Source organism: Lampetra fluviatilis, chromosome 9 (assembly GCF_964198595.1).
Source record: "Lampetra fluviatilis chromosome 9, kcLamFluv1.1, whole genome shotgun sequence".
Classification (NCBI taxonomy): domain Eukaryota; kingdom Metazoa; phylum Chordata; class Hyperoartia; order Petromyzontiformes; family Petromyzontidae; genus Lampetra; species Lampetra fluviatilis.
This window is the reverse complement of record NC_136283.1, coordinates 14,278,446-14,294,485: the sequence shown is the minus strand read 5'-3', so window position 1 is coordinate 14,294,485 and position 16,040 is coordinate 14,278,446. Positions and strand designations below refer to the sequence as shown.

General features: G+C 49.6%; 1 protein-coding gene across 5 annotated transcripts in view; it reads right to left on the bottom strand.

Annotated features, from left to right (window-relative positions):
• LOC144934244 (uncharacterized) overlaps positions 1-16,040 on the bottom strand; it is a 56,145-nt gene that overhangs the window by 20,802 nt on the left and 19,303 nt on the right. For 4 of the 5 annotated variants that reach the window (XM_078859881.1, XM_078859882.1, XM_078859884.1 and 1 more), the window contains 4 exons: positions 12,558-12,711; positions 10,456-12,270; positions 8,442-8,653; positions 6,637-6,739 (listed from right to left, as the gene is read on the bottom strand). In XM_078859881.1, the coding sequence (XP_078716007.1) occupies positions 6,637-6,739; positions 8,442-8,653; positions 10,456-12,175 (2,035 nt within the window). In that variant the 5' untranslated portion in view covers positions 12,176-12,270; positions 12,558-12,711. The remainder of the gene's footprint in view (positions 1-6,636; positions 6,740-8,441; positions 8,654-10,455; positions 12,271-12,557; positions 12,712-16,040) is intronic. The other variant, XM_078859883.1, reaches the window with a different exon arrangement.

Below are 16,040 nucleotides of genomic sequence, written 5' to 3'. Positions count from 1 at the left end.
CCCGAAAAAATCCTACAGGTGGCCGCTTTATCCTCTAAGGGGGCGCACTTTCCCCCACGCACTCTGCAAGATATTGAGCGCCACGGTGGCGAGATGTTAACTAACTCGGCCGAGATAGGAAACATCTCTGATGCCTATGTATTTGGAGTTTGCGGTGTCTCTCTCCCCATGGTTGCGTAGATTTTTCTCCGGGTACTCCGGTTTTTCCCTCGACATTTGGAATCGACATCATGCGTTCAGAAGTATTTGGCTGCCTATGCATTTCCATGCGATAAGCCACTTCGTTGAGCTATCATATGTGGCCAGGTCACTTTTGCAAGAGAGCTATATGACTCGGTGAGCTTCACCTGGTAAAATAAAAATCGCAGTTAGTTTAGTTTGTCGCAAGACAGCTTTGAACCGATAATTTTTATTTTACTTCAGCTCAATCAAATGTAAAAAAAACAAATGTAATGACGATCTTAATTTGGGAGCTTTCGTGACTGCAGGAATTATTCTTTGGTTCTTTTCGGTTAAGTCACGTCTAAAAATAAAATAATAAATCAAAATAAAACAACACATTACGACGTTTCGATTGCAACACAAGCAATCATCATCAGGCATAAAAGAAAATAGCAACAAAAATCTAACTAGAAAACTATAGACTGACATACAAGCAGACAGACATCACAACGGCACACATAGAGAGGAGTATACAGGCACACGAAAATTAAATAACCTAGTAAAATATTGAAATGTGATGTAATACAACACAGAGAGTCGGTTAACACACAATTAACGCATGGCCTGGTTGACTACGTGTTTCAAAATTTGCTAAGTTAGAATTTTAAGTGTGAGCAACAAATATCTAACTAGAAAACTATAGACAGACATACAAGCAGACAGACATCACAACGGCACACAGAGAGAGGACACAAATCGGCTGTGTGAGCAACAAACATCTAACTAGAAAACTATAGACAGACATACAAGCAGACAGACATCACAACGGCACACAGAGAAAGGACACAAATCGGCACAAAGAGATGGTCGTTTCTGTGACGGTCCCTTATATATAGAGAGGAGGGGGAGGGGACGGGGGGGAGGGAGAGGGCGGGGAGATCAATGAGTTCACGCCAACGTACTACCATTGTAAGTGAGATGATAGACGCGGCACGGGAGGCAAACCTGAAAATTAGGACAAACGCGGCACGGGAGGCAAGCCTGAAAATTAGGAGACAAGCACACGAAAATTAAATAACCTAGTAAATTATCGAAATGTGATGTAATACAACACAGAGAGTCTTACAATGGTAGTACGTTGGCGTGAACTCATTGATCTCCCCGCCATCTCCCTCCCCCCGTCCCCTCCCCCTCCTCTCTATATTTAAGGGATCGTCACAGAAACGACCATCTCTTTGTGCCGATTTGTGTCCTCTCTCTGTGTGCCGTTGTGATGTCTGTCTGCTTGCATGTCTGTCTATAGTTTTCTAGTTAGATGTTTGTTGCTCACACAGCCGATTTGTGTCCTCTCTCTGTGTGCCGTTGTGATGTCTGTCTGCTTGTATGTCTGTCTATAGTTTTCTAGTTAGATATTTGTTGCTCACACTTAAAATTCTAACTTAGCAAATTTTGAAACACGTAGTCAACCAGGCCATGCGTTAATTGTGTGTTAACCGACTCTCTGTGTTGTATTACATCACATTTCAATATTTTACTAGGTTATTTAATTTTCGTGTGCCTGTATACTCCTCTCTATGTGTGCCGTTGTGATGTCTGTCTGCTTGTATGTCGGTCTATAGTTTTCTAGTTAGATTTTTGTTGCTATTTTCTTTTATGCCTGATGATGATTGCTTGTGTTGCAATCGAAACGTCGTAATGTGTTGTTTTATTTTGATTTATTATTTTATTTTTAGACGTGACTTAACCGAAAAGAACCAAAGAATAATTCCTGCAGTCACGAAAGCTCCCAAATTAAGATTGAACCACTTCTACGGGGAAGTTTTAAACTTATCCTTTTTTCTTTCTGGCTTTCTGCCTGTGTCCTCTCCTTGAAATTTCACACTTAAAATTCTAACTTAGCAAATTTTGAAACACGTAATAAACCAGGCTATGCGTTAATTGTGTGTTAACCGACTCTCTGTGTTGTATTACATCACATTTCGATAATTTACTAGGTTATTTAATTTTCGTGTGCTTGTCTCCTAATTTTCAGGCTTGCCTCCCGTGCCGCGTTTGTCCTAATTTTCAGGTTTGCCTCCCGTGCCGCGTCTATCATCTCACTTACAATGGTAGTACGTTGGCGTGAACTCATTGATCTCCCCGCCCTCTCCCTCCCCCCGTCCCCTCCCCCTCCTCTCTATATTTAAGGGACCGTCACAGAAACGACCATCTCTTTGTGCCGATTTGTGTCCTCTCTCTGTGTGCCGTTGTGATGTCTGTCTGCATGTATGTCTGTCTATAGTTTTCTAGTTAGATGTTTGTTGCTCACACAGCCGATTTGTGTCCTCTCTCTGTGTGCCGTTGTGATGTCTGTCTGCTTGTATGTCTGTCTATAGTTTTCTAGTTAGATATTTGTTGCTCACACTTAAAATTCTAACTTAGCAAATTTTGAAACACGTAGTCAACCAGGCCATGCGTTAATTGTGTGTTAACCGACTCTCTGTGTTGTATTACATCACATTTCAATATTTTACTAGGTTATTTAATTTTCGTGTGCCTGTATACTCCTCTCTATGTGTGCCGTTGTGATGTCTGTCTGCTTGTATGTCAGTCTATAGTTTTCTAGTTAGATTTTTGTTGCTATTTTCTTTTATGCCTGATGATGATTGCTTGTGTTGCAATTGAAACGTCGTAATGTGTTGTTTTATTTTGATTTATTATTTTATTTTTAGACGTGACTTAACCGAAAAGAACCAAAGAAGAAATGTAATGACGGTTTATCATGCTGTCCATTGCTAAACAGACAGGTGTAGCCCATTGGCTCATCACATCTAATACCATTTGAGGAATTATTCAGGGTCTTCAAAACAAGGATAAGGCAGAGGGTGTTCCAGATGTCCACCTTGAAGTCACCACTGGCACCGCGAAATATACAGTTATCCTAGACGGGATAACTATGGACACCATCCAAGAAGTGAAACCAGCCTCTTGGTTCAAGCTAAGAGGAGGTATTTTTGAAATGTTTACTCAGCGATGGTAGTGCCTTCATTTTAGTCTGATGGCCTCAATGGTATGGGTAGGCTCTCATCCAGAAGTGGATTGAGACAAGTAAATGATTGTTATTAATTATTCAAATTAATCCCTTGCAATGCGAATCGGAACAACGCAATTACATTCAAAACCTTTGTTAATTTCACACCCTGAGTCTTCATCCAGATAACATTAAATAGAACGAGGATAATAGTTTTATGTAAATTTAATTGTGATTTATTGTCACATGACTAAGAGGCATCCCTGGGCCCATCAGCCGAGCTCCGTTTGATATAACCATTTCACCTGAGGGGATATTTAATTTTCTTAACCGTCGCTATTAATAAAGAGACTATGGACAATTATAGAAAAATAATTAAGAGCGAGTGCCAGCCTAATCATTTGCTGTAGGACCCGAGGAAACATCACTGTGGGGTATCTGCCAGCTCCATAGCTGCTGCTACCACTGCCGCTGCTCGAAACAAAAGAGGAAAAAGGTGGGAAAAATCTTCCACCTGTTCCAAAAATAAATGTTGTCTCTTCGCTCTTGGGATGAAGAGTCCTGTGAAATAAGCTTGGGCCTGAAACACAGCAACGCCTGCTGCCTATCTCTCCTATTCCAAAACACAACTGTGCGGCATGAACAGAAAAATATGTAAATAATAGGCGACATTTCAGGCAATGGCCCATTCTTCCTCTCCACCGTGGAGGAGGTAGTGGGTTCAATTCCAACCCTTACGCCTGCTGTATATTTGAATTTTCTCTCTCCGTGGTCGCGTGGATTTTTCTCCGGGTGCTCCGGTTTTTCCCTCCACATTCATAATCAACAGAACACATTTAAGAGTATTTCGCTGCTATAAATTTCCACATAAGCCACTCTTTTTGAGTTATCATTTGTGGCCAGGTTTGCTTCTGAAAAAAGAGCGACATAAGCTCAGTAGTAGGCCTTACCCGGTAAAATAAAATAAAAATTGCGAGTTATTAGCCGTGAAAAGCTCTTCAAATGAGCATGGTGGCACGGTGGTGAGTGCAGAGAGGAACCGCCAGGGAGAAGACTGGGCCACGTGCCCCACCACGCGGGGCCACCACGCAGCAATCTGTTGACCTTCTTGTTGTAAAACAAATCAGTGTTAATCTGCCCCAACGCCGATCTGACAGGGAAGTTCGTAGCAGCATTCCTTCATGGGATTTGGGACGGTAAATCAATTCAATTAATCAAAGGATTGAATTCTGTAAATCAATATCATTGATGAATTAACCTTCCATTTGAATTAACTCTTTCATCCATCTGTTACCCTGAGAATGCACTAACACAATGCAAGTATGACAGCAATTTTGTGGACTTGATTTTTCATGACGCAGTTACTAGAAGCATCTCCATTGGCAAACAAATTTGGACCACACGAAATTAAGTGGCCACGGTGGGGGATAAATTCATATGCACGTGCTTTGTGGGGCTTCTTAAATTATCTCCGATTCTGTAAACGAGCAGAGCACCTGCCAAACCCTGAGAGCCCGAGAGAACAAAAAATAAAATACTATGCCTCCCCATCTAATAGCGATCCGAAATTATCAACCTTTTGGGGACTTTTCATTCCATTTTCAAAGTGGCTGGAAATCCAATACGCTTGTTGGCAATTTTCTCCAATTATGCTGCTGTGCCCTAAACCAAAGTAGCTGAAACAGAGGGCCTGCATTATTGGATTCATGCAAATATCATCGGCAGAGGCGAATCAATGGCCGGGATACGCCCCCTGCTCATGACCCAACTCGCCTGCCAAACACCCCGTTCCCCGTGCATCAATTAAGCCCATTGGTCACTAATTGAAAACAAATCCCCACGAGCATTCTCCACAATTAAAATAGGTATTGACAAAACGGTCCGATTCGGACGAAGGCTGACAATCCATCAGTCCCAACCTGCCGTCTCCAATTCGGTGGACAGATAACGATGGAATTGGGGTGCAAGTAGGGAGGGTGGGGGGGGGGGCGTGTTTGTGTGTAGGCTATCTTTGAACACGGGGAGGAGGAGAAAAATAGCAAGGACATCGCTAGCTTGTACCGTGGCGCGAGGGGTAAAAAGGGACCCATTACTCAAATTAACACGGTGCTCTGAGAATGCAGTGTTGGGAGGAGGAGGAGGAGAGAGAGTACGCCACGACAGGAACACCGAGACGGGATTCCCTGTGATCCTGAGATTGAGCCCCAGGGCTGACAAGCGATGTAGGAGCAGTCCAGGTCCTATGTTCTGGAGATTTCATACGCGCAGTGAATTTTACGGGTCTTAATTCAATCACCTCTGCACGTCAAAAAAAAAAGCCCGCCTTAAATTTGCAGTCACATTCGATTTAACCGTTCTTAACTCTTAATGTGGGAACTTATTTAAGCGTTCAACGGCAGCACTTTTGCCATTCGGGGTGAAGAGAATAAGGGAGGCGGTGCGTAGAACAGCACTGTGTGGGCTGAAAGGGCGCCAAACTCGTGGTTCCTGTGAGGAGCACATCAACTACGGTGCATCGTGCTTCCTTCTTCCAGTCGCTGTTGTCCTTCCCCCGCACCTCTGATTAGCACGGTTGGCTAAGTACGGTTGCGAAAAAAGTTCAACGTACATACGTACATCAAGTGACAGGGCCGAGCAGTAGCGCGTTCGCCGCTTGGTGGAGAAGTTCACACTTCGAATCCAGCGGCCACCCTGCTTATTACTACCGGTTTAATGACCATCTTACTATGAGTGTAAAGACCATATTACTAGGGATCTAATCACCATATTACTACGGGTGGAATGTCCATATTACTACTCGTCACCTGTTTCACTGTGGAAGTTCATGATCCCATGATGCATTGCGTGCCAGGGGTCAGCGTCCACATTTGCCAAATTGAAGAAAATTACGACGCAAATTAATTGATTGGGATCTCACATAGCAGCGATTTATTGCCCCCCGCCTACTGGCAGACTAATTCCCCAGGTCACTCTTGCAAGTAAGACTCTATCCTGGTCTCTGCGTTCTCACCTTGTTAAACAAATGACAAATGGTAACTTCCATAATGGGCACTTTTCCCAACGGCCTTTTGAGTAGGCTAAGATGTGTTCGAGAGTGACGTTGAAAAATATGGGAGTGGCATTTTCAGACATGGTGATGCGTGGTTGCAATCCAACACTGCATAGGTTGGGTTGGTGGCTCACGGAAAAAGGACTCTGTGCGTGGCACACGGATCTGCTGTGCTACATGAGGTTGCCTGCACAAGGGGATGGAGCAATCTGATTATCGACCTTTACATACAGATTTCTCAGGGTAAAAATGTTTCCTCCCACGTATATATAAAAAAAAAAATATGAAAAATAAGAAATGTTCTAAATATCCTGTGCAGGTCCTGCTACAAAGAAAGTGTATTGAGACTCGGTGCGGATTGTGCACTGCTAAATTGGTGTCTCTCGCTCGCCCACAAACTCACTCACTCCCTCACCTGTGAGCAAGCTCAACCCATTCAGCGATAGTTCAAGGTGCTCCGAGTCAAGCATGAGGTCATCCTCATCGAGCTCCAGAGAGCCCAGACTGTGCAGCATGTCCTGTACACACATAAGAGGGTGGGAGTGGACGGCAAGACGCGCGCACTGAAGCGTTGGAAGCGCTGGCACCACGTAAAGAACAAAGACCGTTCACACCCGATAAGAGGAACCCTCCCTCGACTCCGTATTCTACGCAAAATGTCCAAGGCGTCGTAGAAATCGAACTGGAAACGTTTTCGCACTTTTTTCCGGAAAAAAAATATATTTTAATGCCGCACTTTTTTTTTTACTTATTTTCAGCTGCACTAACTGGGGATGCATTCTGCAAACGGCGCGCAGGCCACAAGACACGAGTGGCTGACTGGCCGCTGGACCGCGAGGAGGAAGGGGTGGGGGGGGACGATGGGGGGAAGGGAACACTTGATCCTGCTGATGGACAGGGATGTGAATTAAATGGCAATAAATTGCCTGCGCAGAGTGCACAGCCGTGCTGCTATGAAAAAAAGGGGGACATCATCAAAGGTTATATTTTCTTTTAACATATTTTAAGTAGAGCAATAGAAGTTCACGTCAGTCACGAAACCAGAAAGTATATATATATATTTTTAAACGCCTGGCGAAGACGGCGCAGAGGCTTTTAGCGTGGCCACGCGTGGAGGGGGAGGAGAGAGAAAGGGAACGACGTTGCTCCCAGCTGCGCGTGATGCACAACGCGACTGGGCCCACGGGGTTAGAAGGCCGCCACCGCCACCCGGTGGGCAGAAGTGGCAGCACAGCTCCCCGAACCCAGGCACAGGATTTCGCACTTGAGCATCAGATTCAGAATATTGATTTGTACTGGAGGAATCCGATGTCCAGTAGCTTTCACAGATGTCCAGTAGACCTCCAACTGCTGGACTACGACTACCGTCTGTAACTCAGTTATCTAGCGGTGCTTGCTGCTGCGTTGCAAGCGATGCACGAGCACAATTAACAAGAAATAAACCCCACATTTGTCAATAACACTGCGGCATTAAAAAAATGTAATAGGCGACGTTTCAGGCAATGGAACTTCTTCACAGCGCATTGATATACTATGAAGACGACCACTGCCCACAAAGCATTGTGATTTGATGAAGGACCATCATTGTTATATATTTAGCCTTTTCACGCAAAGTTATTGACGAACGCGTTGAGGTTTTTTTTGCATTTGCCTAATCATTTACACCTCTTTGGTCTGCCAAGTGAGACGTATTTGGAGGCGAAAGATGGCATGCAGGTGGCACGTGATGTATAAACACAAGGCTCGAAGCCGTGCCTCTTGAATCCACCTTCCGCTTGTCATTGCACGGTTACGTTGTGGGCAACAGAGTGCGGCGCATCAAGATGCACTGTTCCACTGAGTCTACCCTCCCAGGCCTCACGGCACTGGCCAGGATGTTGATAAGCGGTGAGTTGACTCCCATGACCGAAGGCGGCGCGTGAGGGAGGCCTTCGCCGAGGGCTGCAAGTTACCGTCACAATTCAAATAAAATGCAATGGCGATGCGAGTGGGCACATCACAATTACCCAATAAACGTCGTTGAATTTCACACGGTGACACTTTATCCAGAAGACAAAACGAAAACGTGACTCTTAAAAAATTAAAAGGCACCGCCGGTGCGGTCTGCCCCTCCTCCGCCTTTCGCCCGCGTCTGAACTCATCGGCGTTCTGGAGCCAGCTCGGCACGGGAGCCGGGCAAACGAGCGACGGCGACGCCGCGCGCACGCGGGCGAGACCCACCATGCTGTTGACTCCAGAGGAGGCGAAGCTCTCGCCGCGGTCCCTCCGGTCCTCGTCGTGATGCCGGTGCCGCGACGCCGGCACCGGCATCGCCGCCGCAGTAACCGCCACGCCGCCACCACCGCCGTCGTTGTCGTCTTTCAGCGCTCCGTCTCCCTCCGAGCCCTCGGACAGCCGCCGCAAGAACTCCCCGGCCTGCGCCCTGCCGCCCGCTGCAGGGTCACGCGCCAATCGCACGACGAAAACAAGCGTCAGGTTTAGGAGACCTCGGCAGATTTTTTTTTCAGGAGATGTTTGGGACGGAGGGGTGGCCGGTGGAGATGCAAAGAGGGAAGTACGAGGTGACGGTTAAATTTTCGCTCGCGCTGCTCGACTTCGGATTTCCCTCCAGCGCTCTTTGAACCTCGCTCAATTCAAGAAACGTGTTAACTCTATTTTACAGCTTCAATCATGCTGTTTGCTGCTTGCCGCTCGGCGTTGTGAGAATTCGGAACCTGTGCTCAGCGACTGTATTTAAAAAAATAATAACAATAATCGACTGCCCCAAGCACATTCAGCTCGCCTTGCCGTCAATTTCCTTCTCCACTCCCCAAACCCTCAATGCCGAAGCAGCCAATCAGACAGCCTGACACTGTCCTGCGAGAGCGACACGCAGTTAATGGCCAAGAGTGTGGCTCCCCTCAGGGGAGAGGGGGAGGGTCAATAGCAGTGTTGGGAGTGGGCAGAGCAAAAGGAATGGATCCGCAGGCAATGTTCAACACAACTCTAATAGGCTCTGTCTACCTCGTGTTTGAGTTGTGAGGCCACTATACGCGGTGGGGGCAGCCGTAACGCATTGTGTCGACTGGGTCCCCCCCTACCACCCCAGCGGGACGATGAGAGCTCAGAGCGTAACCGCGTGGGATTGTCACGCTCCGTGCGCGGGGCCCATTATTGGTTTACGCCGCGTCACAAGGCCCTGTCGACGCACAACATGCAACCGTGCACGGTAGCCTGTTTGCGGGCCGATAGCCGAGTTGACCAGGGTACCGCGCTGGCCAGATGTTAACTACTTCGCCTGGTATACAGGAGGTCGTGGGTTCGATCCCAACCCTGATGCCTGTATATTTGGAGTCTGCATGTTCTCTCCGTGGTCGTGTGGATCTTTCTCTGGGTCGTAAGGGTTTTCCCTCCACATATATAAGCATACATTTACAGTATTTGGCTGCTATTAATTTCCACATGATAAGCCACTTATCATGTGATCTATAAACATTGTGGTGGAGGGGAATACAAATGTAAGCGATTTTTGCTTTGAAAAATCGGTACGCAGTAAGATGGTTTGATCATTGGCAGCTTGTCATGCAAAACAGGGTTAGGCAAGTAGGCAGGAGTGCGCACAAACTTCCGCTCGCCCGAGTTTCCCCGAACGGATCAATCGCGGCAGCGCAGAAGGACGGACGAGGCTCCCCGCTAATGCGGGCTCCGCTCACAGCCGGGTGGAGGAGCGTGCGACCGCGGCTTTGACGGCTCGAAAGTCGAGACCCTGCGTCAGCGATTGGCGTTTTTTGTTTCAGTCCTGTATCGAGTAACGTACAACTCGATTGGCCATGTGAGCACCAACGCACTGTCTGGCCTGCCGAGCCACCGTACACACTGGAGTGATTTGTACACACCGACAGTTTACCAGCTCAATGAACCACTTGAAGTCACGTGGTGCCTAGGTCAAATGGTCGCACGCTTTGGTTTTGTATTTGTTTTATATATGAGCAGATCAACTGCGCAGGCTACTAACCCTCCCTCCATTTCACTACAATGAGTGTCACAACAGCCGGCACACAACCAGTCCTACACACCTGTTGTGACAGGCATCCTACTGACAACCGCAGAACCACTGTTATTACATCAATTGTGTGGGTTAGGAAAAGCAACGCCCTCCTCTTACATCCGTACGGTATAATATTCGGGTCAACGAGGCCTCTGGTGAACTGTTACGGTCACAAGTTGCACGGTAGCGACGGCGGAATGTGTTTACCCTTGAGCGGAAGAGCTCTGTGCGGAAAGCTGGCGTCTCCGCCAGGGTCCGCGCCGGGTCCCCCCGCCGCCCCGTGCGCCTCGTCCCAGCACGCGGCCGCCACCGCCACCTCCTCGATGTGCAGCTCCTGGGCCTGGCGCCGCCGCGCCGCCGTCACGCCGCCGGCCCGCACCACGCTCTCGTTCACGCTCCACGCCAAGCTCTCGGGGCCGCTCTCCGTGCCCCGGGGGTCGACCCCCCGGGTGACGGCGACGTCCCCGGAGGGGGCCGGCGCGTACGCCGCTGTCGGACCAACGCCGACACCGCAAAGGTTCGTCGCGGGGTGATGCGCCAAGCCGCCCTGGTAAAAAAAGCGCGATCCGCCCACAGCACGCCCGTCGCCGCCGGGCGCCGCGGCTTCCCTCTCCGCGGAGCGAGTCTCGGCGACGAGAGGAAGGCCGGGCCGCGACGGGTCCGCCCTCGCCGGTGTCCTTCGCGGGGATGCCGGGCTGACGGTACCGAGGTGTGGCGCAGACGTTCCCGGGGAGGCGCAGTGACGGCCGTTGTGCCCGTCAGTCAGCGCTGTCGCGGGCTTCTCGAGGCAGCCCCGCTCGTCGTCATCGTCCACTCGGTCAGCGCCGGCGTGCGCGTTGGCGTTTTTTATTGCTGATTGATCGGCGGCGTTCGGCCCGTCCGCTTGGTGGAGCCGACGTGGACTCTTCCCGTCGCCGGCTCGGGGGGCCGAATCGCCGTCTACATCGGCTTGGTTTCTCTCCCAGACGTGGCTGGAGGTGCTCTGCGTCTTCACGATGATGTTCTGGAAAACGGAGCTCTCCCGCGACCCTGTCAGGCTCCACACCTCGCACACGTTGTCTGCCGACGCCGTCTTCACGAACCTCAGCGGCCTCTCCGCGGCCGCCTCAAGAAAGTCCACGCCTGGCGACCGCTCCTCCTCCTCCCCTTCTACCGGCGCCGCAACCGCCGGCGCAGCCTCCCTCTCCTGGAGCTCCCGAGGATCCGTCTCCTCGGTCAGCTCCAGCAGGGGAAGCGCCACGGCGGCGTTGCGGTAGCCGGTCATCACTGCCTTGTCGAACTCTCCCGAGTTGCGGTTGGGCCGGATGCAGCTGCGGAACACGCCGCGTGTCGCCGACGTGAGCAGCGACTCGCGAGCGAACGAGTCGGAGAGCGACCGCTTCACCTTCTTGCTGCTGCGCTCGCCGCCCGTCGGGAAGCGGAAGCCTCGGGAGAACCTCGAGCCCGAGGCCGCGTCATCCCTGCTGTCCACGCTGCTGCTGCAGCGGCTCGACTTGGACTCAAGGGTGGCCGAGTTGAACCCATCACGGGGCGACTCGCAGAAGCTGAACTCCCGCTCGCCGCTGCCCATCGAGTCGCGGTTGGCCGCATCGCCTCCCATCGGCCGCATCGGCACCATCGTGGGCGTCGCTACCAATGCCGCCGCCGTCGGGGACGACGGCGTCTTCTTCTTGCTGCTCCGGAGCGCAAACGACGGGCGCCGGAACAAGCTAAAGCGCTTGCCCGCCGAGTCGCCTGTCCCGGCGCTGCTGGTGATGCTGCCGCTGCCGTTGCTGCTGGTCTTCCCCGACGCGGAGCTCGTGCCCGAGTCGACGTACAGCGGGCTGCTGCCGCTGCTCGCGGCCGGCCGTGCCGGAGAGCGGCGCGTCAGCCGCGGCAGACGAGAGGCCAGTGTACTTTTCTTGTGGTCGTTCACTTGACCCTCCATCGTTAGTCGCAGAGTTCGCGTTGGGGGCCTGGCGGCGATGGGATTTTTTTTTTTATAATACTATGATGCGTCTTGTTCAGCAGCTCCGCTTCCACCTGCAGGATAAACAATAACAATGGCCGCTTTTAATTAATTACGTTTGGAAGAACAGCAGCACAAGCAATGGCAACAATAATTTAAATTGTATCTTAAATATGATAATGCAGGAAAAAAGAACAAAATCGAGTTGTCCGGGGAACAGCTCCGATAGGACTCTCAAAAGCAAAACATTTGGTCGTTTGTCCCGCGACCAATAACGTCGCGTGCATCAAACACACGAAAAAAAAACGAAGTCACTTAGGGGATTAGAGAGACTCAGGGGATCCACATTCGCGGCACTCACCTGAGCTCTCTTACGAGCCGCCCGTCGCACATTACGGAATTAGGCCATGGCTCCCGCGCAGCGCTTACTCCGGGTCGCGCATCATCTCCACGCGAACCACGTTTACGACGTCAAGGCAACCGCACGTCAGCACATCGCGCTCCGGTCGGTCACTCTACGAAAGAAGAAGGGGGGGTGGGCGACGTCAATGAGCCAGTGTCAGGACATATTAGCTCGGCGGATTGCGCCGCGTCGCAGCCAGAGCACGTCAAAAAGCCCCGGTAACGTTCCGGCGGCGAGGATCCTTTTCCTCTGCCTCGGATTATTTACTTACAAAAATTTACTGCAATAGTGGGGCGTGCATTCATGACGCAACAAGCAGGCCTTGCTGGTGTGAATACAGGAATGAGAGCGGCTGCGGGGGCGAAGATATTCATCCGTGAAATAAATACGGGGGGCGTCCATCGCCGTCTTTTTCCCCATGACAATACGAGCGACGAGCGGGCGAGTCCGCGCGTCAATACCCCCCCCCCCCACCCGTGACGGACATGCAAACGCGCGGCAACACGGCACGGCAAGGACCGTGGCACTTTCACCCCGTAAGCCTTTGTTTTTAATTCCAAGCCTCTTCGGAGAGAGAATGGGCCCTGGATAATGCAAATCCTTCAATAAGCAGGAATACATTTTGGCACTTATGCCGTGGACGCAAACACAAATGCCGAAACGACAACTTAAGGAGACAAAAGGGTTATTCCAAAGGCTTATTCCGCACTATATTACAGACTCTTAATTTCCTACTCGTGCGGGCTTTTGAGAACAGAGCCATGCTTAGCTGGCCACATTTAGCCTTGTGAGATGTATGGCTGCTTTACGATGGGCAAGTTGTCATGATATGCTGATCCACAGTAGGGAGCCAATGCAGGACTCAGCGGTGCGGTGTCCGTCAGTTCCAGGGATCTCAGTTAGCGATTCAACTATGTATGTATGTATGGAACAATGTCACCATCACCGATGTGGAGCAGGGGATTCGACCCTCTCCCCTCCCACAATGCCTCGCTCCGTTTGTCTCTTTCCCTGTCTCTCCTCACGTCCCTATCCTCGTATGCCAGTGTGTCTCTCCCTGTCTCTACTCATGTTGCTCTCTCTGCCTTCGCACGTCTCTCTTTACAAGTGTCTTTCTCTCCTCGTATTTCTGGCGCAAAAGAGAACATTTGCTCCGACAATTCTGACCGTGACTTTTAAAATTTGGCGCTATACTCCCACTAATTGTGCACATTAATTATTTAATATGGTTCTACAGATCCATGAATGTGCTCGTATTGATTTCCCACCAGCTGGTTAACAAAAACAAAGACCCCCTGTGTAGCCTGAACAGACTGTTGGGGAAAGTGCTGTTAGCGAACACCTATGAAAGCCGGAACGGTACGCATGAGTTTGGGTGGACAGCACTACGCCCGACTGCCTTTGTCTCCCCCAGTGGCGATGTTTATACACTGCACCAGTTACCCAGGACCGGTTCAAATAATCGTCAAAGGTGGTGGCCGTGAGCCGGAATCGAACCCGAGTTGTCGGGTTCGTAGCGCAGCGTGCTAACCGCTACACCACCGCTCCCCACCTGCTGGTTAGCAGCACCAGGTTCAGGAGCATAACACCGATGAGCAGATGCAATTCCATTGCTGTACCAAGGCATGATGTAGTCCATAAGCCCACATCATATATATATAATTATCACTTGCCGGTATCACCTGGGGAGGGGGCATAACTTTATTAGTTCCAATTTCCTTATTTAGCCAACAACAGTGAATTGAGTGATAATTAACCAAGTGAAACGTGCGTTATCAAATAATTCACTCTCGTTAGCGGTGCAAATACATCGGTATGACTCAAGTTGTGCTACCTTAGGTGGTACCAGCTTCTGCTCTGGCCCATGTGATGAGTTTGCAATTGTGGCGCGTTTGCAATAAACGTTTAAATGACCGATATGGCTCCAGGATTATATTCCACACTGGCAGTCAGTAATCATCAGTATAATCATGAAGTGGATCTTCACTTAAGCACAGTACGAAATCCAATTAGGACTGTGTTTCAGATGCAGATGATTTGTTTAACTTCCTTAATACCGGGTGATGATGCTGAAAGTTTTCGCGTTTGTGCCAAACCACTCGCCGCCGCATCCATTAATGAGCCACTTTTGATAAAACCATAATTAATTATCTCCAAAACAATACCTACCATAAATTATAGTTTCCTGATCCGTGGAGCTGCCCAAATGCAAAAACGCTTTGCCAGACGAGGCGGGGTACCAAATTATTAAAACGTGTGTGGATTACTCTCTCACCAAATTGTTAAACGTGTGGATTGCTCTCACACACACCGGTCGTGCCAGTGAAGCCGTAATACATTGGCACGTTTGTTCATCACGTGACAACTTTCTTAATTGGCCGTGTCGAATGTGTATGCATGCATGTTGAAATTATTTCTCACCGTACTAATCGTAGGTACGGGGATGAGTGATGGTGTTAATGCCGATGATTGTGATGAGACTGATGTTGATGGCGGTATAGGTGGCAGCAGCGATTGTAATATGGGTGATGATAGTGGTGAGGTGCGAGTGGTGGTGATGATGGCAGTAATGGGCTAAGTAAATGGTGCTTATCATTTACCTGACAATGCAAATGCCTTTGACGCTGATGAAGGTGGCAACCCAGAGGTTACATTCACACACTTTAACAGCTTTACTCTTAGAGTTTTAAATTTTTTTTTAATTAAAACCTTAAGGCAGCAATTGTGTACTTATGAACATGTAATTCACAGCGAGTAATTTTATTTTGTTATTTATTTATACGCTAAGGTTTACGACACAGTTTACTTACGCATCATACACATACAGCGACCTACCGCGTCACACACACAGGGAACCACCACCGCCCATAAGCACAGCGAACTGCCACATCACACACACAGTGAACCGTCTGGGAATCTTAAACGTGAGAACCCATGTGACCTCGGTGGTGGTGGTGATGATGGTGATGACAAGAATGACGTCTTACGAAGACGCAGCATGAAAACGCACGCCCTTCATATCACCCGGTAGCGGCCGCATTACCGCTCTCGACCGTAAAAATAATCAACGCCAAAATCGCCAGCTCTCTCATTGAATTGAGCCGCTATGCTCACGTTTTCTAGAAGTTGGCACAAAATCACCCGGCACGCGCCCCATCTCATCAGAGGCTGCAAGCCAAGCAAGAGCTTGAGCCTGCATATTGAGTGTTGGATGGGGCGACCACCACGGATGGTACCAGTAAGAGCACTACAGCAAAATCCATTGATGGACTGAAATCCTACGTTCCAAACGTCTGTCTATGCTCCTCGCCTACACAAAGCCCTGGCTGACCAGCGTGGTAAAGTATGGTCCAATAACTTCGACGTCCCACGCAGCGTGGTGAGGCCCTCAACCAGCAGTGGCTTGACAAAGGGCTATGCGTGCGTGCATCTAGTACGAGT